This window comes from Coenobita brevimanus, chromosome 97, assembly GCF_032717465.1.
Source record: "Coenobita brevimanus isolate Jiangsu-jjx chromosome 97, ASM3271746v2, whole genome shotgun sequence".
Lineage (NCBI taxonomy): Eukaryota > Metazoa > Arthropoda > Malacostraca > Decapoda > Coenobitidae > Coenobita > Coenobita brevimanus.
This window is the reverse complement of record NC_137050.1, coordinates 12,560,554-12,582,627: the sequence shown is the minus strand read 5'-3', so window position 1 is coordinate 12,582,627 and position 22,074 is coordinate 12,560,554. Positions and strand designations below refer to the sequence as shown.

The window sequence follows — 22,074 nt, the reverse complement described above, 5'->3', positions numbered from 1 at the left end:
ACAATTTTGAAGCTTGGAAAAATATTGTAAGATTTCAATATATCGCTTGGTTTCGGAAGTAGTTGTTCAGTTACTTATCGCAATGAAGTGGATCAGTGTCAGTGTCCGCAACAGCATTATATACCAGGCAGATATTTCTAAGCCCTAAAGTGTCTGAGGTTGTTTATATTCCGTCACCGTATGACCCACATCATTACCTTCCTCACGACCCGTTCCTCCCAGCCCTAATTTACCTTAATTATCTATTGTCTGTTCGTGTCTTGATACAGTCAGGGGCAAAAGTTCGCGTACTATATTTTAACCACCTTTACTTCTCACTTTTCTCTGGTGCCTAATATTCCTAAGTCGGGAGAGGCTTGATATGTTTCTCTGCCGTTAGATGTTTCTTTTTGATATGTTGCGTCAGAGGAAAGAGATGAAAACGCAAAGGGATAGTAGGCGAACTTTTACCCTCTACTACCATAATTTTGGCCTAATTGATTCGGTGAATTATTAAAGATTTCTATTATAATTAATATGTTAAATTTATCGACACCAGTCCCTTCACCACGATGACATCTTACTGTTTTATTTTCACTGTCTCGAGGCTATACTACTTAGCTGAGGAAAATAACTAATACTGCAGGGGTTAATGAAGGTTGTATCTATTCCTTCAGTTGGATTAATATTTACTTAGTTGAATAACAATGGCCGAGAATAGGAAACAAAATATAATTGTTGACCTCGGGTTGAATGGGGTTCTTATAAGTTATTACTACGGACAAAAGCTGGCGTTTTAGGACGTCCTGGGGTTGAATAGAGTAATTGCTATTGTAATCATATTTGAATAGGGAAAGAGCCTCAGATTACGGAAAGCGAAAGCCATCCTCTCACCTGATGACGTCACCTGTTTGCTCCCGTGCTGGATGTGTCTCCGTGGCGGCAGTGGTTTGTCCAGTGAGCCGTGAACAGCCCACAGCCCACGGTTCCCACACACTCATCATGCAGTGGGAACTTGAATGAAGAAGAACACATTAAAAAGTCATGTCAGCAGCTTTTGTTTTCTTACTGGATAACATAGTGAGCAATCTGATCAGTTTAGTCATGGACTTTGGGCCGTACTGTCGTGAATTATGGAGGCTCGCTAGTATCTCCTTTGGTCAGTTACTTTTCATATTACACCATGCTTATTCTCCTGTTTCTGTGTGTATCGTTCAAGTATCCACATAGTTTACAGGGGTAACACAGAAGGGAAAATTAGTATGCCATATGTAGAAACAATGGTAACGAGATGCATGGGAGCTTCTTCGACTAACAAGAATGCGGCCCATATTATGCTTATAGCATATCGCACGATCTATTACTTGGGTTTCCTTTATGACAGGCTAAGCGGTTAAGTTCTCACCTCTCATCCAATCACTCTGCAGCTTGCATGCATCCTACCTGCTTTACAGTCATCACTTTCATCTTATTGCAACGCGAAGACTTGCACCATCAGAAACTTGAAGAGCTTACTCAAGTCAGATCAAAATCATCTGACTCATTTCGTTTTCTGTCGCCTCAGAACTATTCAGTTCTAATCAATTATCGCTTATGTTTAGTATGCTTTGAATCCAGTTGTGAATACTGCAGGAATAAAACGCCGTACTATTGGAAGAGCAAATTACGCTATAATGGAGTTGACTAAAACTGAGATTCTTTTTCCTGAGAATTATTCAGCCCCATTTAATATTTTGCACGCAAACTTACAACTTTGTTTAACTTTGATATTAATCTCTCTCTCTCTCTCTCTCTCTCATCCATATATATAAGGTGACACAGCTGCTGTACAGGATTTTACTGTCAAAATTAAAAGTATCTTTACTATGCCACCCAGTAAAACACTCACTGCCATGTTAACCAACCAACTCTACCATACCATTATCACCAGGGGTATAATACCTCAAGTTGCTGTCATAATACCACTGTCGAGAACGATGGCTGCATCACAAAAGCATGAATTAATGATCGGGCTGTCTTAGTTTTTGAGCGTGTTGTGGGAGCTATAACGTAAAGTGCGCCTCCTTAATGGCCATATTCTTGAATGATGTATTATTACAAGCAGTATCAAAGACTACAAAAGAAACAACTATGGTTGATATATATATATATATATATATATATATATATATATATATATATATATATATATATATATATATATATATATATATATGTGTGTGTGTGTGTGTGTGTGTGTGTGTGTGTTATAGCGATGATGAAAATACCAGCGATTGTTGTGGTAATACTTGTATCGGCGTTGATTTCAGTGATTGTGAGTGTGGCAGCAGCGGTGATGATAGTGGTGGTGGCCGTAGGGTGTAATTTGAGGAGAAACTTGCATGACAAACAGTTCGGACCTGACCAGCGCAACATTCAACATCTATGCACACTATCACTCTCTCTCTCATCCTCCCTACTCTCTCTCTCTCTCTGTTTCACGGAAACAGACCCCAAGTGAACAAAAAAAAAAAAAAAATGCCAGACATACGGTAAATGTAGAACACACACACACACACACACACACACACACACACACACACACACACACACACACACACACACACACACACACACACACACACACACACACACACACACACACACACACACACACACACACACACACACACACACGACTAAACAATCTGTCATACACATAAAAACGGGTAAACGGATAGTAAACAGGCAGATACAGAGGTAAACACCAGAATATTCTATGATAGACGAAAGCACACAGATAGACGGACAGACATGCGACACTGCGAGCGATCTCTCCAAAGATTTATTACATCGTCTGGTGGTAGCAAGAGGTCACCGGCCTGAAGGATTTAATATAGTATTTTTAACTACTTTGTTGGGAGATATTTGTCCCCATCCCCAGGTGCGAAAAACCGGTCAGGGTGATAATAATGATGATGGCAAACTTTGATTGTAAAAAAAAAAAATAAATAAAAAAAATAAAAAAAAACATCGTTGTACTGATGGCGCTAATGTCTGTCAGTGCTTGAGTGTAAATTAAAGTATGTGACAAAAAACACAGGTCGAATTGTTGGTGAACATAATTATACAACGTTTGCATTCCCTGTGTTGGGGATTTTATTTAAGAACACTCCTTAATAATCGGATTTGTTTACGGTCAAAGAATAGAAAAGATGAAGACATCCTTCAGTAACATAACTGTATAATTCCAAGCAAAATTATAAGGGAAGCTAATGTCTTTGTAGCATAATAAGGCAAGAGTAAATACCGGCACATTTCTCATCGTCATTTATACAACAATAATCTCTTTCATCCATTTTAAGTATATCTTATTAGCCTTTTCTACTGTTTTTCATCTAATGTCTCAGAATGTTGTCATCCCTTAATGTCCGAAATTCTCTCTAAGTTCTTACTTTCTCACCCGTTGTGCAATTTTCACAAATCCCATCTCTACTTGCAACTCTGCTTTTTCTTCCACTCTTTCAGGTAACACTGTCCTCTCACCGTCACTGTTCTCACAAGCCACCTCTTCCTCTATACACTTTCCCCCTTAAGATATATCGGAAAGTTCTTATTATTTTGCAAATTGTTTCATTCATTCCACCGTCACTTTGTCCATCAATCGTCTCCAGTTTACTTTCTACTCCAATAGGCTCATCAGTTTTGCCTCCTCTTCCCCACACACTTTCCTTTCCATTCACTGACTTTTGTATTTGGCTTCCTTTCCCTCCCGTGCACCTATTGTTATATTTTGCTTCCCCTCGTTCATACACTTTCCCTCTCGTCTACCTCCTCCTACTCTAGCTTCTTGATTTCGCAGTGGAACCTCCCACAGCGTCTGTGACTCAGACTTCCAAGTCTTGAACAGCCTTTGCCGGTAGTTCCTCACTAGCAGGGTGCTGTCATCGCTCCCACACGATTGCGCAGAGGTGTTATGGAGGTCGCTTTCCTGTGAGTCGCGTTCATTAGAGTTTCCTTGTTGTGCATCGAGTGAGCCTTGTCCCTGGGAGTCAGTTTCATGTGGGGTTTCATGTGGGGTGTAGTTCTGAAGGCCATCTAAGCTTGGTTCCCTTGAGTCATGCCTTGACGAGTGTTGGTCTTCTTTTTCCTTCGTGTATTGTTTCCCTGAATGTTGTTTGTCAGACTCGTGAATCTTTAGTGCCAGCTTACTTGTGTCGTCTTCAGGAGAGTCTTGTACATCCTTGACATCCTTGTCACTCGACTTTGTCATTGCTTCATTAGCCAACAGAGGTGGAGAAGGTGAGGACGAAGGGGAGGAGGCGATGGCGTAAGGTACGAGAGGAGCGGAAGCACTTACTTGACTGCTCTGCGAATCTCCAAAAGCTCTAAACATCTTGGCAGCGGCTTGTAAGATGCGATCCTTTTGTGTTGGATTTATTATCATGGGCTTAGGAAGGGAGGAACTTGGGGCTGATGATGTTAATGCTGAAGGTGACACCGAGCCTGTGCGTTCTGCCACAGATGTGGAAGGTGCTACCGCTGGAGGTGGTGTCGAAACCTTTGGCAGCATCATTTCTGTAGACTGTGTTGAAGCTTTACGTGTCTCCGAAAATGAAGCTGACGAGATAATTGCCGAAGGTGCCAGATCCATTGATTGAGACTTCACATTATAAGAAATTGAAACGGATGGTGTAAACGAGCCCTGAAGTAATTGTGTGGTGGTGAGAGTTGGTGGAGACTGTGGCATGATCTCCTGAGGCAAAAGAGAAGATTCATTTTGTTTACATTTCTGAGAGCTCTGTGAAATTACGTTACTATGCTCACGGTGAAAAGTGTCGGTTGGAGGAGGCTGGTTTCTCTGATGGGGTGTGTGAATATATTGGGATTCACCATTAAACTTATCTGTGGGTGTATTTGCTTGTTGGGGGATGACAGGTGTCACATCTTGGAGCTGATCAGCAATTCCAGCTTCAGTACTTAGAGACTTAACATGTTCTGTATCTGACTGTTGCATTACACGATGCTGGCAAATCTCAGTAGCCATAGTATCTGTGTCAGCTGGGGTATGTTGTGGTGGCTGAGCATGGTGATGAGATTCTGCAGGACAATTCTGGGGTACTTCATGCTGAGACCATGCGGCAGGTTCTTGCTGGTGCACAGTATCATGTTGGGGAGGCTCCGATGACTCGCACCGGAGCGTGTCAGTACTCTTGATGATATCTTGAGAGATGTACTGAAGGATTCTGGCGTAGTCGGATTCACCCTCCAGTTCTCTTAGTATTGTCTCCACCCGAGAGTCCTCCTCCACCCTGCTATGAACTGGAGAGGCGGGGGAGCTAATTGTGGAGGGAGAGGGGGGCGTTGAGAGGGCTGTGTACCCTCTAATCTTGCGGAAGAGGGTGTGGAGGGGCTGTTTGGAGGACACGTGTGAAAGGAAGAGGGAAACCACAGCCCGGCACCTCCTGGCCTCACTCTCGTCCTCCAGCAGAGTCCATCTCGGGGGTAGCTGCCCGGTCCTGATGCATTCACACACCTGCACATACACATACAACGAGAAAGAAAGTTCACGTCAAAATACACATAATATAATCGAATAAGCAGCAACCCCCAATAATAATAAAACTAATGATGATGATGATGATGATGATGATGATGATGATGATGATGATGATGATGATAATAATAATAATAATAATAATAATAATAATAATAATAACAATAATAATAATAATAACAACAACAACAACACATTCACACACCATTCACAATCCAATCATACGTTGCCCCATGAGGAGCGTAGGAGCCCGGGGCTAGGCAAGTTGGTCCTGACATTTAAGATGAGAGTGACCAGCCTCACTCATCCCTGAGTGGCATTACGTGAGCAATAAACTCCAATCACCCCTTGGATATAAACCTTCACCGGTTCAATCCGACTGGAGCTCCGTAATTACCCACTAAACCACCAGGCGCCACACTTTGGTTATATGGTTACCACCCAGCATAGTAAACAGTTTCCTGGTGTACAGGCAACCATTTGGCTTGTCACTCATTGTAGAGTCACCCACAGGCAGAAAGAAGAGGAAAAAATGAAGGAAAGACAGAAGAGGATGGAAGGAAAGAAGGATGGGAGAGGAAATGGCAGACACCCCAGAGCAGCACTACATCGAGTGAGTGAATGGTGAGCGCCCCCACCTACCACAAAATAACACTACTACTACTACTACTAATATAATATGTCCGCAAAAGATCTTAAAATACCCCCAAACTCTACAATAGCTGTATATCAAGAAGTGTGTGAAACATTACCTACAGAAAATACCATGTGCAAGAAAATAAAACGAAACATATTGGATGTTTAGATATAAAGTTATTCTTTACCTAGTTATTAATGCAAACATACTCTGCTGCCCAAAGTAGGCCTACAATCTCTTCTTACCATCCTCCTTTTGGCATGCGCTTCAGTACTTTCACATTTTTTTTTTTTTTTTTACATATTGCAATTTCCATTATTATTTTGCTATATTTTCCGCTTCGTTAACGCATAAACACGCAGTGATTGTGCACTTGCTTTTCTTATTGATATTCCTTTACAGTTCCCGTTCTCTTTCTGTTCCATCTTCGAAATGTTTAAACTTTTGCATAACATCTGAATAGGGCATGGCACGCTTATTAAATTTAACCCCTCAGCCCAAACACGTCTTTATTTGTCTTGGCTAACACGAGATAGTTATATTCGCCACAGGAATCGACACATCCTCGGGCTGAAAGAGTTAGAAAAAAATTCTAATATCTTTTCTTTATCTTGTTTCTTGTATCTTGATATTACCGTATCACTCCTGGCTGTTCTCTCCTCCTGTACCTGCCTTTTCTCCCTATTACTCTTTCCTCACCCTTTCCATGTTCTGACCTGCATAGCCCTGGCGACGACTGCTGCAGGGACCCCGGCGATGGCAGCTACATTGGCGGCATAACTGGCGGTGGCACGACCCTCTGCCACCTGGTACAGCGGCACCACTCGACCCTCAGCACCCTCCACCACGCCCTCCAACACCTGGCACACAAAAACAGGAGTATGGGGTAACATGTGAGATCTGTCAGTGGAAGAACAGGAAAAATGTGGGACATATCTGGCCTCGGTACATAATACTATAAAAAAGATGGTTAAGCATTTACTAGAAGAATCGTCAACTTAAAAATTTATACCGTACTTCTTGCAAATATGTCATCAAAAGCTGGATGTAAAGTCTTTATGTTAATTAATAAAATTCTTATGCAATGGTATCTAGTGTTTAAACAAATATAGCCTATACTTTATTTCTTATGAAAATAAGGAATACACTTGCACCAGATTTAACACAAAATTTTTAACATTACCACGACTACCCCTCCTCAACTTGTCATACATTCACCGTTCCTTGTGCTTGGGAAGGGAGGGAGTAGTGGCAGTCCCTTTCCCCTCCCACCATCACTCCCTTTTCGTACGAGACGTCTGTGTTAAGCTAAATAAAATGGTCTGACGGTAGAACTAATAAAATATAAAAAGGACCTCAACGTGCCGAAAAAATGAATTGAGGTGGCTTCTAATCCTTTCACTTATAGACATCCAACCTAGGCCAATATAGTAATTTGGTGATGGTAAGAATAAGAACTAAATAATTATCATCGTGCTGCAATGTGTATGCCTTTCGCTGTGGTTGGTGAACTTCGGTATTTTGTTCAGGCGATCACCAGAGATTTGTATACAATTAAGAAAAACTGTATGAGTCAGATACTTCAAAAGCTCAGTCCAGTAACCCTTCCTGTTATTGGTACATCTGAGGATTTTGGTAAGGCCAACACCAAACTATTTTTTTCAGTTGCAATAAGTTTAAGCAAAGTATTAAAATCGACACACAGGATCAGTTAAAGCCAATCTGTCTTACTCTGGCACTATAGATTGTATTGTACGTGGCAATAAAGGTCTGGCAACACCTCTTCCTTAGTGACTTATCTTGCACATCAAGCCTCGGTATCTTCTTGTGTGCTCCTGATGCAAACAGTGTCCGTATTAAAACGATATAAACAGCACACAATAATATGTTAAGCTGTGGTATACAATGCAAATCGCCGTGAAAGAGGTGCTACGTTCCCTCTCATTTAACCTAGAATACGGTTATAAGGGAAGAAGTAATGTTAGGAGGGGCGGTAAGGTGGCAGAGGTTAGTACAGTGTCTAACTTATGCTTTACCTACATAACAACCAAGTGTACTCACTTATCTAAATGGGTCAATAGGGTGTCGAACTGTGAACTCTGTGACATCATTCACCCAATCGCCGACTTAATTTCATCCCTTCATTATGCCGATGTATTAGATAATTTATTCTTGCTACCTCCAGGCTATTATTTTCTAATTAGGAAGGATCTCGTACTGACAAGCTTGATGGGAGCCATATCTTACCCATCCAGTTCGAACAGTCTTTACCAAGCGGAAGAAGTATCGAGACAGCAAGAGCAGTCAAGAATATGTATGGTAATCGGCGACAAGTGATTAATGTATATAAGTTTGTTAAAAAAAATATATATGTATATGTATGTATATATATATCAGTGAACAGTTATAATTTAAAGCATACCCGGTAGCTATTAAGGATATAAATATTACCCTACATGTTGTGTGGTATTTAATTTTTCAACTTTTTTCCTCCTGTATGGCATAAAATCTTCAAACAGTAGCAACAATAAAATTTAAATGTGGACATCGTAGTGTAAAGGTTAAGGTTATTATATACTGTATACTCCAGAAAAAATAAGGAAGAAATAAAAATTTTACCACAACAACCCGGTGATGCTTTTTCTTAGTGTTTATTTTCTTCTGGTACTGAACTTGGGAGAGCCCCACTCGTTGTGGAAGTTTTATCCATCTATCATCCAGTCCTACGTTGCCCCATGAGAAGCGTAGGAGTCCGGGGCTAGGCAAGTTGGTCCTGACATTTAAGGTAAGTGCGACCAGCCTCACTCATCCTTGAGTGGCATTACGTGAGCATTAAACCCCAACCATCCCTTGGATATAAACCTCCACCGGCTCAATCCGACTGTAGCGCCTTAATTACTCACTAAACCACCACGTGCGATAATTTGGTTATATGGTTACCACCTAGCGTAGTAAATAGTTTCCTGGTGTACTGGAAACCATCTGGCTTGTCACTCAGTGTAGTCATCCATAGGTAGAAGGAAGAGGAAAGAATGAAGGAAAGAAAAACAGAAGAGGGAGTGTAAAGTCACCCGTAGGCAGAAGGAAGAGGAAAAAATGAAAGAAAGAAAGACAGAAGAGGACGGAAGAAAGGAAAGGGCAGACACCCAAAGCAGCGTTACATCGAGTGAGTGGATGGTGAGCTTCCCCACCTACCACAGTGGAAGTGTTAACGAAGGATATATCAATCTCCGCTTTGAAAAATCTCTCCTAAGTTGAATAAAACTGTCTGGAGGTAGGAATAAAGCAGAAAATAACGTCAGTGAATTGAAGGGTTTGGTCCGTATTATCAATACTGAGAGCGCAAAGGTGTTAACAAGCCCCAGATTTCTGATGGTCATTTATAGAATGCTTGTAATTGTTACATGTGATCAGCCTGCATCCCACATAACCAAGTGTAGTCAGCTATGATACAAAAAAGTCAGACATGTTCTATTGTCATCCTTCAGAAATTATCGTCTAAAACGGTGGACCTTTCCATATTTCCGCGCCCTCGGTTAATAATACGGTCGTTAACCCAGTAAGCCTGGTGATGTCTTTTCGCCTCATTTCTGCCATCTACTCACGATTTTATTCAACTTAGGATAGACTTTCCAAACCGCAGGGGTTAGGTATAACAACTATAAACCCTTTCAGGACGAGAGACTTTCCTAGGCTGAATAAAATCGTCTCATAGCATCAAGAATAAGCTGAAAATGATGTCACCCGGATTCAAGGGGTGAAGGTTGATAATGTAAAAAAAAAAAAAAAAAGGACTGACCAAACATCGGACTGTGTCGGGGTAGAGTAAGTGATCGTACACCTGCAGCAGATGTGTTGAGACGAATACATGGGGGGATCCTCCTCTCGATCTTCCTCCTCCTCTCTCGTCCCTCCTCTTCTTCCATCCTTTATCACCTTGTCTGCCATTCCTGTCCTCTTCGTCTGTTGGGTTCTCACTGTCGCCTGCTTCCATATTCCTTCGTTTTCTACTGCTTTTCCGCTCCCCTCCTCCCCTCCTTTGCTTGGTATATTCTTCTCCCTCTCTTCTCCAGTGATCCCCTCTCTCTCTTTCTAGGTCCTCTCTTCCCCTCTCCCGTTCCTCTGTCCCACTCTCTTCTTCTCTCTCTCTATCTTTCTCTCCTCTCCCCCTCTCCTGCTCCTCTGCCCCCATCTCATCCTGTCGCCCTCTGGCCATGGCTCCCCAGTAATCCAAACATGCAGTGAGGAGGGCGGCCCCATCATTCTCGTAGGTGGATGCACCGAACTCGTCTATTATGACCAGGGAATGTCGGCTGGCGCGTGACACAGCAGCACACATCTGACCACAGGGAGTGATAATAAGAGTAGTAATGAAAGTTTGGCGTAAGTGTAGTGTCTGGTGTGGGCACTTTTTCCTGTGAGAAAATGCTGACTCTTTCTATTATTTACTAGGCTGTACTAATGAACAAGCCCTAGTAAAATAAGTATTGCTGTCGTGTTCATGCTGGAAAACACACACGCACACACTTACACATTGTCTAGTTTCATTTACTTCATGTGGAAACGAATGATGGTAGGTGAATCAGAGACCTTTCTTCAGGGCTTCATAATGATTCCAGTTATAGAAGACTGGTTATGGACAAGCTTGGCCTAAAAATTATATTTATGGAAAGAGAAGCAACGGTGTGTGTGTGTGTGTGTGTGTGTGTGTGTGTGTGTGTGTGTGTGTGTGTGTGTATTTTACCCTGGTGAGGTCCAACATGAAGGTAGAGAGATGTGAGATGACGGGCGGCGTGGACTGCGTGACGGCAATGATGGCGTCGACAGGCCTCAGGCGGGCGTAGGAGGCAGGCACCCAGCACCCTATCTGGGCCAGCACCACCAGTACGCCCACCTGCAATAGTTAGAAAGGATCCTAACTACTTTACAGGATTAACCAGATTATATCAATTTATAAAGGATCCTAAGCAATTTACAGGATTAAAAAAACATTTCATATCCAGTTTACAGGCTTAAAAAAGATTCTAGAATGATTTATAAAGGATCCCAGAATAAAGAAGATTCCATAACAGTTATATCACACATCGTTTTGTTTTTCGTATTTTGTCATTCTTCGCTGTAACTTCATTGTAGTGTTTGGTGGCTGTATGGGGCAAGACAAATGTATATACTGTACAATCTTATACACAGCATAAGCTTGGGATAGTTTATAAATACGGCCTCTGCACACACACACACACACACACACACACACACACACACACACACACACACACACACACACACACACACACACACACACACACTCTCTCTCTCTCTCTCTCTCTCTCTCTCTCGGGTGTACAATATACTTTCTGTAATGCATTCTCTCCTTTACCATGTGATCTTTATGATGAAACACTTGTTATCATCATGTAGGCTGACATTCCAATAAGAATAACAAACGTGTTGATAATACTGTAAGCATGTCTAGTTATCGCTCTTCGTTTACTATTATGTTACTAGATTTTAGTTCAAGACAATCGCCCTTCTCCCTTCCAGATGCTTGGCTGACATAATTGCGGGAAAGTAATGTCACAGTCCTTCCTTGTTTCAGTTGCAATTTATTGTATTTAGTTTTCTGTATTGGCTATGATTCAGAATAAATCTACAGTCCTGTGATTCAAGAAAACTTTACTGAGTATGTTCATAGTGACTATAAGCAGAGTTTTCGGTGTCCCTTCAAGGTTCACGTAATCACGGTTCAGCATTCAAGTTGGTTGCGTGGCGTAATTTCGCCAAGTTGAAATAGAAGGACCATGGTAAAACCCACAAACGTCACCTACCACAAGCCCTGGAGGAGAGCAGGTACAGCTGTAACTGACCTGCTTGAGATAGACGGTTTTACCACTGGCGTTGGCTCCGGTGACGAGGGTGATGGATGGGTGGACAGCACCGCTGTTGATGGGGTTGGACACAAAGGTGGGACTGCACAGCTCGTACAGGGGATGCCGCCCTTCCCTCACCTCCAGCACTGCCTCATCCGTCAACTCTGGTCGCACCCAGCCACACTCCCGTGCCACCACGGAGAACGACAGTAAACTGGACACAGATTTTTATACTCAATTTGATATATTCACATATGAATTCAGTTATACAGAGTTATAGGCTACTGTACATGAGCATGGCCATACAATTTCTATCAAGTTACTTCTCAAGTACCGTATTTTTCTTTTTCAGTACAGTCATGTCAGTAAGGCATTTAAAAAACGAATTTTTTTAGGTTACTACACTTGTGTTATGCTACTTTATACACACGTTTAGATGCTTTGTTTATACTATTCAGTACACAAGGGAAACTGTATTATGCAACTTTGCTGCTTATTCTGCATCAGCTTCATCGTAAACAATATGTTTATCAAACCAAAGTCAGCACAGTCTTAAGTATGGAAAGAATATCGCGACCAAAAAGTCACTGAACAGTATTACCTGTATTTCCTAGTGATGTATCAGCGTTAAAAAATACTGACATGAATGAAGAATGAAAAGTCAACAAAGAGATCGTATAGAAGCGAATTTATTAGAAGAATGAGAAAAAAAAGGGGGTAGCAAGGTGGAAAGATGAAGTTAGTAATAGAAAGGCCGAGCTGGTGTGACAGAAGGTAGTGGTGGACGAAGGAGTAGCTGATAAAGAGGAATGAAGGTTTTGTCGTCAGCAGGATGACTGCTAGAATTAGGCCTCGGGCATTCAGTAAATATAGCAAGTCAGATATGGACAACAAGAACAGCTTAATCAACTGTATGTAGTGAACACAGTTGCTAAGGAGGTAAGTTGTTTATCTAACCAATCTAACATGAGGACGTGATCGAGGAGGGCGAGGAAGGGTTCTGTCTGATGCAAGAGGACGTCCACCAGGCGCATCATGATTCGGGTCTCGTGGTTGGCGATTTCTACTTGGATGTCCCCTAGCTCAGTGTCCAGCTCTGATAGTGACAGGTGGCTGGTTATTTTGGCTAAAAGATATTTCTGCCAAGACTCAGTGTTTTTAAGTGAATTAAATATATGGCACTGGTATTTCAGATAGGCTGTATGGTTGTTATGGGTATGGTTAATGCAGGTTTACGGTAGTTGTATTATGTGGATGTGTTGTTTTATTACAGGAAGATTTTCATTGTATATCAGTACCCAAATCAAGGCCTGGGACACAACAATATCATAGTACGTAATAAATCTTCTCTAAACAGCTTCTTGTAGCTGTGTGCTAATGAAATCTTCACAGAACCAGTGACATTAACAGGTATAAAATGATGGAAATCAAAACAGCTGACAAACCAGCTCACCACAACACGTCTGACTCTTGTAGAATGCCATGTCTGCCGTCTCGAACATAAACTCCAGACCGGGCAGTTGGTAGTGTTCTTGTGGATCCTGGTGGTGGTGTGGGGGCGGGAAGGCAAGGAGGTAGCCAACGTGGGGCAGATAGATGATACAGCAGGTCTCCACTTCCTCAGGCAGATGGGTCAGTTCCAGTTCGGCCACTCGGCGCATCACCTCTCCCAGGCCGCTGAACCGACGCTTTTCTGAACAACAAACAACAATCAGGAGGGATGGTGTGCAGCGAGACGTGAGAACTGGATATGCGGGATGAGGACACGTCAGAGAGAAGACGGTATGGAGGTGCACAAGATGGTCTTCTCCGACTGGGAAAAAAGCCAGTTAGAAAATGCAGAAAACACAGTAGCCGCGGTTATTCCATAGCTACCATACCAGCCATTTCCAAAACATGAGACAATAAACTATGGACTTACTGCTCAAAATTGACTGCGACACTATAGGAGCTCTAGCCTTTTGGCAGAGGTTAGGGTAGGAAGGTGAGTAGATGGTAACATGTAATATCGGCTGTTTAACCATCGTCTGTCACTATACTGTAGGTAGTCTCATACAATAAAAATATCCAGCTTAGCGGTGTCAATCCTCTGTGAGATAAATCATAAGGTAGACTTACTGTCGTCCAACTCAGGGTCGACTCCCGGCTTGACGACGAACCTTGCCTCCCTCTCCGACTGGTCCATGTCCATGATGCGCTGGATGAGGAAGGTGGCGCGGTACAGACCCTCAGTCACGCCCTCACCTGTCTGAACACACCACATTTTTATCTGTCTAACATCCTCTCTGCTAATTATTATCACCGTCAAGCTAAAAGTGTTGCAGATTATAAAAGAACAGAATCACAGAGTATACAGTATAGTATATACTTAATAATCTCACCTGCCTGAAGATAGGGATGTTCTGGTCTTGTGCCTGGCAGATTTCACCTACCAAGATGGCGTTGAAGAGAGACTGCAAAAATGGAGGTTACATTACTTTCCTGCCATTATCATTCTAGCTGTTTTCTGAAATTTGCAGTTCCAAATAATAGTTTAAACAGAGTTGAGTCGATTAACTGATCACATTAGTATACTAGGTCCTTCTTCCCTCTACAAACATCAGTATTTATAAGAGAATCCTCTGAAAGTTACTTCTTCCCATATTTTTGTATAACATTTCTTCTTTGTTTTGTCACTATACATTCCGTCAGTCACCTCCCTGTTCCTCCCTTTATTTTTATTTTTTCCCTTCCTTCCTCTCGCGTCTGTCATGCACATCCTCTCTCCTCATTCCAGTCTTAATCTTTCCTCTGACCTTAATCCTTGTCCTTTCACTCCCCCCTTACTGTTCCTCATTCCCCACCTTTCATCTTATCCCCTCCTTGCTGTTTCCATTCTGGCTTACCCCTACACTGTATTTCTGTTACAGTCTCCTAACCCGGTCCCATTCTTCTCTCCCCCTTACTCTGTTTTATTCCATCTCTACACCTCATTCTTCGTTCCCTCACTCCAAACCTCTTACTCCCTCCTCATTCTTTCCTATTCTTCCTCCCCCTCGCCCATTTCTTCTTACTTCCTCCTTACTCTCTACCATTCTTTCTTTCCCCTCCCTTCTCTCTCCCTACTTTGACTCCCCAACCCTTTCCCACCGAGCTTCTTCCGTCACTCTGTTCCGCCCTGTCCGTCTACCCATGTCCCACCTTATAGAGCACTTTCCAGTCCCTGACACTGAGTTGCCCTCTCTGTAGCCGCCCCACCGTGTGCTGCAATGGACACAAAACAGGGTAATCAGACCACAGCATAGTTCTCAGCACAGGTAACAAAACACAGTGTAACTAACAAGGAAAGCATCCAACAAACATTCCTTTAGACTACGACACGCAGCCGTCGACTTCTCGTACAGCGGAGCACAACACACTGACTACAGTATAGGAAAATTGCTACTGGGAAAACGCAGAACACATTGTACCTGATTTCAGTACAGGATAGATACTGCTGGCAAAACACGAAGCAGAGCACAATTTACTTGACTTCAATATAAAACAGATTCTGCTTGGAAAACGCGAAGGAGAGTACAACATACTGGCAGTAGCAGATCCTAAAAATCAGGAACAACAAGAAACCATAATGTACAGTGCAGAGTACAGTACTAACTCCTTGATATTCCTCACAGTTTTCAAACTCGTTTCAGGTATGACTAGTAGACTGTATTTTTATTTGATTCTGTAGTTAGTATTTTCAGTTGTTCTGGTTATGAGTTAAAAGTTACTGTGATATACAGTATATGTTGTAACACTTCATGTAACAACCAAAACCAAGCTGCCACCTTAAAGATATTGTGACGTTAAAATCATGATAGGTCGTACAAACGATTAAGCATTTATAGTCCTTCCAGTGTGAGATAGCACTTCTAACATACACCAGTAACACAGCGAAAGTAGTGTGATGTTACCGTGACGTTGGTGATGTTTCTGAGGCAGGATTGGAGCTGCCTGCTGATGTCAAGGTTGGCCGGGTCGACCCCCCATGCCACGGCGTCGTAACGAGCCTCCAGCACTTCAGCGTCCATCACTGGCCGCAGCACAACACGTCTGGGCCGACAGTGAGTAGCATGTGCAGATGGGCAAGGTGAAAACAAAGCCTACTTTACCAGTTAGTTCCTTATTACCCCTTTGAGGTGTAAAGGCCCCATAGTCCACATTATTTAACCCTTTCAGTCCGATTACGTTATTTTAACTTCGTTCTCACTACTACAGGTCGATTTTCAACAATGGGAGACATTTGATAGTGAAGGGGTTACTGAAGACTGTATATACCTCTTCATATTCTAAAAGTCCCTCATAAAGCTAAATAAACTCGCCTGGAGAAAGCGAGAGTTAAGCAAAAAAAAAAAAAAAAAAAAAAAAAATCCGTCACTGCACTGAAGGGGTTCAAGTTGGAGATGTTCGCAATCTGGGTACCTAAAAGGGGAGAAATAAATGTTAGACGTCTTTGGTATCCATGTTGTGATATACTATATTACCGGGTACTGCACTCTTGCTTCTGTTCCATAAAGATTACTGGTTTACATTATCATATTCCCATGGTTAAATTAGTGACGTCTGTGGTCTCTAACTACTCCTCGTCGTGCCATGGTATGTACATTCAAGTTACCTTGGTAAATGCTTGATATATCGGGCGCTAAGGAGGACTGTATTTGTGTGCTTGCACAGACAAGCAGTGTACAGTACTGTTTGCAACTCTCCCAGTTGTCTTACCAGATATTTACGACAGTTTACACTCTTCGTACCACATTTTTGTACTTTGTCCTATACACTCGTATGTTCATGCAACACTCCAATTATTTGTGGGAAATATGCTGTTGTTGTTGTTGTTGCTGCTGCTGATGATGATAAACCTACAGAATTCCACTGTGTCCCACATTTCTAGACCCTGTTCACTCTCTTCATTAGTGGGAAATATGACGGTAATTATGATAAACCTACAGAATTCCACTGTGTCCAATATTTATGGACCCTGTCCACACCCATGATTAGTGGGATATACCGTATGATAATGATAAACCTAAAGAATTCCACGTGTCCCATATTTATGGACCCTGTCCACTCCCTTCATTAGTGGGAAATATGATGATGATAGAGAGATAGATTAATATACTGGATAGATAGCTAGATCCAGTACACTTAAGTCATTAGTGAGAAATAGGGATTATGATAAAGCCCCATAGAATATTTCCGTCGTGTCCACTGCTGCTATAGGACGTATTTCTCCTGTAGTCACCTCGGAGGTTTAGTAATCCCTGTGCCTCAGCGCTTTATTTTGCATTTCACACAGGTTGATTTTGTGGTACGTTATTTGGGAAAGTATGTCGGTATAAATAACCTAAGGTAGACTATAAGGGTTTAATATGCATAATAGGTGCTATGAAGTCTCCTGTTCCATCTATAATGCGGGCCTGCGAAAGCAAAGCACTGTATGTCTGACCTGAGAGTGTGTGCGGCCATGGGACAAGCGGTTCGGGAGAGGAGTGCGTACAGACTGAGTCCCTCCTTGCTGGCGGAGGTCTTGCCGCTCTTGAAGGCCGCGGGGTGCTGGTCCTCAGAGAACAACTGCAGGGCCGCCACCGTTGACTCGTCCATCTGAGCAATCTCCTCCCTGTTTGAGACGTTTTTATTATTTTCATTCATGATAGCTATTCCTCTGTTATTATTATCACTTTACTCGTCCACCTGAGCAATCTCCTTCCTGTTTGACACGCTTTTGTTCTTTTCATCATATTATTGTTATTCCACTGTTATTATTCTCATCACATTATTTGTCCAACTGAGCCACCTCTTTCTTGCTGTGCACGGTGTTGTATCACTCATTATTTTTTATTGCAATTATTTGCCTATTATTATCACATTGTTATTCCCCTATTGTTATTAGATTCTGTTTATTATTCATTTACCGATGACATTGTTATTATTATTATTATTATTATTTTGGGATTTATTGCTCACGTAATGCCACTCAGGGATAAGTGAGGCTGGTCACTCTTATCTTAAATGTCAGGACTAACATGCCTAGCCCCGGGTTCCTACGCTGCTCATGGGGCAACACAGGTTTGGATGATGGATCGATGGATGGATTAATATTATTACTGTTATTCATTTATCCATTTTTTATCGTCATTCGTGCAGCGCAATGCAATGGTTAATCTTGTGTTTGAGTGAACGATTTAAGAGATTTGGACATCAGCAGTTACAGGTATAGGGAGTAGCATGTCAGATCATTATGTGGTCATGTCAGAGATTAGGGTAAAGATGTGACAACACAAACATAAACATCAAGCTGAAGGGGAAGTGCTGATATGGAGAAACAGGCTGAGGATGAACGAAACTTAATATCTTCAGCCAGAGGACGTAGTTTTAACCTTGCTGTATTCAGACGGTTTTTAGCCAGCATAAGGGAGACTTTCCGAGCTAGAGAGGTTAGATATACCCTGAATTAATCCCTGCAGTTGTAGAAAGGTTAAGTAGATATGATACAGATAATGATAATGTTTAAGAGGCGGGGCAATTCTCAAGAAAGGTAGTGTGTGTGTGTGTGTGTGTGTGTGTGTGTGTGTGTGTGTGTGTGTGTGTGTGTGGTGAAGAAAGAGAGGAATCTGTATCAAGGAAACGGCTTGGTGGAAACAATAGGTGAGTGAAGCAGGGAAAGCATGGAAGACAGTATGCAAGGAGTGGTTGCAAAACAGGAGAGAAACGAAGGTGGAGAGGCTGGAAAGGAAGCTGTATCTGCAAGGGAAATGAGGAGTGACAGGAGTGGTAAGGGAGAGATGACGAAGGTAATGTGGAGTTTAGAGAAGTTGAACAGTAAGTGGAGGAACAGCAGACAACTGTTCTATAAGGTTGAGAAGATGATAAAAAAGAGAAGTGGGAGTAGCAGCAGAGAGGTAAAGGCACAGGTAAAGTGCTGATTGAAAAACATGAGGTATTGTATAGATGGAGAGCACAAGTCAACCAGCATCTTACCATGATGAGATGAATATTTTGATGTCCGACTTGGGGATGGTTGCATCACTGCGGAGGAAGAGATAGGGTTAGAAGAGAATGCAGTAGATAGAAAGAAAGTGTGCTTGTTAATGAAGGAAATATAGATAGAAAGGAGAGGGTGGAGAAAATGTCACTGGATGCATAAAGCAAAGTACCAAAGGTGGTTTTATCATACAGAGCTAATGGAAAGTAGAAGACTGGATCCCAGATTCATAAACAAACTTACAGCCAAATCCCTTGTCGTAACAGCGATTAATTTGTGCAGGAAAGACAAGCAGAGTGCAGAATTTTCTCAGGTTGTTCTCCCCGAAACTGATCTTTTTTACGAGAAAGAACATCTTGAGCCGTTTTATCCTGCAGGAAAATAAAGGAAAGGGCGGGTACAGAATCATCTCATCTCTCTTGCTCTTCTCGAAAAAACAGATCCTAGCTACGATAGGGAATTGGAATTTAAGCCTTTCGGGCGAATAGGGTGTCAGGAAGATTAAGAACCTTGTTGAAGGACTAAGTTGTAGAATGAATAACGGACGTTGGTGTGTAACAGGAGCAGAGACCGTTTTCGTTACAGAAGGAATGGAAATGCCTGGGGGTGTTTTTGTCCCAACCACCCCTTGGAAGATGTGCTGACAGGGAATATGGTGATAGCAAGGTGATGCTAACGGTAACGGCATAATGTTACGATACGTTACTACACTCGTTTTACCGTAATTTTGCCGAGATTTTTGTCCCTTTGCAGCTTATTTCATGAAGCTCTGTGGCAGATCAAGTCAATCTATATACTACTGCTCCACATCCTTCTCATACAGCACGTCTGCGTGGTAGCATCCTCAGTCTATTTTTACGGCTCAGCATTCAAGACGGAGAGACGGCAAGTTTAAGCCAAGTTAAAGTAAAAAGATTATATTAGCTAACTTAACATACAGATATTGTAAAGTCATATGTAGGTTAAATATGATCAGTTTGCAAATTAACTAATTAAGAGCCTATAAAGCAAATCTCACTGTTAATTTCGTAGACAAGTACTCTTTTCTGAAACTCTAAGAGTGTTCAGCAATGTACGAGTGAGCAAATTAACCAACAGTGAAGAGTGTGTGAAAATTGATACTTGCATGGCGTAGACATGGAGGCCGAGGATTGGTGTGTCTTCCATCGGTCCTACTGCCTCTGTCCCGTGCTTGTCCAGGAACCTGCAACATAGCCACCGCGCTCATGAAAAATAGTGCTGGATGACTTGAATGAACTGAAGCATAATATTGTTAATACAGCATACTGGTTTAGACAAAATAAATAAATAAATAAAAATTTAACAATGACAGAAATGTTGTGAAGTGGACAGAGGCCACATGGTGGTTATTTGTTCCGCGGCAAATGTCTCCCTTAGAACCACACCCATGATTTCCCGTGATGTCCTATCCCAAGGCTGCCTTGATCCAATCTCGCTTCTTCTCAGACATTCCAGTCGGCATAGTTCGGTGACGTCTGGTACTTAGAATTACCTCTGCTTGCACCCTTAGACAAATGACATTTGCGGCCAGCCTGGGAAGTCATTTTCTTCTCTACAGTAACTAGGGCTGCCGTATCACCCCTACTCCTTCCAGAATATGGATAGACATGAACATATTTCTGTACTTAGAGCTCTGTTCAACCTAAGCTTGCCCTAAGGAAGCGTATAATACATAAAGAAAAATGCATGATGATACAAGATTTATTATGTATTTAGAAAATTAATTACAACAAAAGAAACTTCCAGTGTATATATATATATATATATATATATATATATATATATATATATATATATATATATATATATATATATATATTGTGTGTGTGTGTGTGTGTGTGTGTGTGTGTGTGTGTACCACGGTCGGTTAGAAATGTCATAACTGCATATTTTTATTGCTGTTCGTACTGTTATGAGAAACAGTTAAGATGCCACAAGACCAGTTAGGAAGCTAACCTAAGTAGCGCCCCGAGTGCCCTGGTCATGGACACAAGGTCAGTGTTGACTTTGCCTCGCATGTAAAGTTCCCGCTCACCCTCCGTCAGGTCCTCAGGCTCACCGGGCAGGGACAGGGACAACACCCGCCGCACGCACAACTCGTACTCTGAAATGGTAGATGGAGGAAGTAAAGGATGTGCTGTCAAATATCACAACTTTTTACACACAACTGCCGCTGTAAATTGGAACTAGCAATTTCCTTTTAATTTACTTAATACCTACAAAAAAAAAAAAAAAAAAAAGTACGACTTATGACAGGGATTTGACTATACACATAAACATAGACATAAAGGGATGAAGTAAGTGCACTTGAGCGATGCTACGTGAAGGAGGAAGTAATTAGAATGCGTTGGACGCAATGTTTCTCTTCGTGGTGACAAAATAAAAATAAAAATGAAACCAGAAAGCATTCAGAAAGCGCATACCCCAACGAGCGCCAATAAAATTCATGATAATCCTGTATCCAAATCCTCATCCACCTTAAAATCTGGCCACCTACGCACCAAATTTGAATGAAATTCAATGACAACTTTTTGAAATATTTTATGCACATACAGACAGACACGGGTGAATACATAGCCTCCTCCAACTTCGTTGGTGTAAGTAAAAAGGACAAGCAGGCGTTCAAACTGATCAACAAGCGTAGTATTATTATGTAAAAACAAATAAACAAGCCTAATATGAACGTGCGTTGACACAGGTACGATGAGACGACAAGAACTTGAGACTGACTAAAATCTGCCATAGGGAGTATCCTGATGGTGCAGGCGGCGGCCGAGGAGAGTGACAGTGAGGGCGAGGTTCCTTCCCTGCCTTCTCCTCTTCCTCTTTCCTCCGTCCCGATCTGCCGGAAGGCAAACAAGACATCAGTGTGAGAAGAATGACACATTGCTGCAAATTAGCATCTTGTGGCATAAAATTTATATATTAGCATCGCCATACACATTTCTGGCCCTGGCGATTATACCTTTTTGACCTAACGTAATCAAATAAAATCGGAGATTGATTATCATACTGCAGAATTTCGGTTGTTTCC

The 22,074-nt window shown here is 41.9% G+C and overlaps 1 protein-coding gene across 1 annotated transcript in view; it reads right to left on the bottom strand.

Annotated features, from left to right (window-relative positions):
- Positions 1-882: 882 nt before the first annotated feature.
- Positions 883-22,074, bottom strand: part of LOC145413826 (uncharacterized) — a 46,737-nt gene continuing 25,545 nt past the window's right edge. The window contains exons 8-23 of the mRNA XM_080283487.1: positions 21,771-21,865; positions 20,997-21,144; positions 20,142-20,223; positions 17,484-17,650; positions 15,952-16,090; positions 15,200-15,262; positions 14,401-14,472; positions 14,138-14,267; positions 13,473-13,712; positions 12,977-13,115; positions 12,017-12,233; positions 10,897-11,046; positions 9,952-10,491; positions 6,869-7,012; positions 3,800-5,494; positions 883-993 (exon numbers count right to left, since the gene is read on the bottom strand). Of these exons, the coding sequence (XP_080139613.1) occupies positions 883-993; positions 3,800-5,494; positions 6,869-7,012; positions 9,952-10,491; positions 10,897-11,046; positions 12,017-12,233; positions 12,977-13,115; positions 13,473-13,712; positions 14,138-14,267; positions 14,401-14,472; positions 15,200-15,262; positions 15,952-16,090; positions 17,484-17,650; positions 20,142-20,223; positions 20,997-21,144; positions 21,771-21,865 (4,132 nt within the window). The remainder of the gene's footprint in view (positions 994-3,799; positions 5,495-6,868; positions 7,013-9,951; positions 10,492-10,896; positions 11,047-12,016; positions 12,234-12,976; positions 13,116-13,472; positions 13,713-14,137; positions 14,268-14,400; positions 14,473-15,199; positions 15,263-15,951; positions 16,091-17,483; positions 17,651-20,141; positions 20,224-20,996; positions 21,145-21,770; positions 21,866-22,074) is intronic.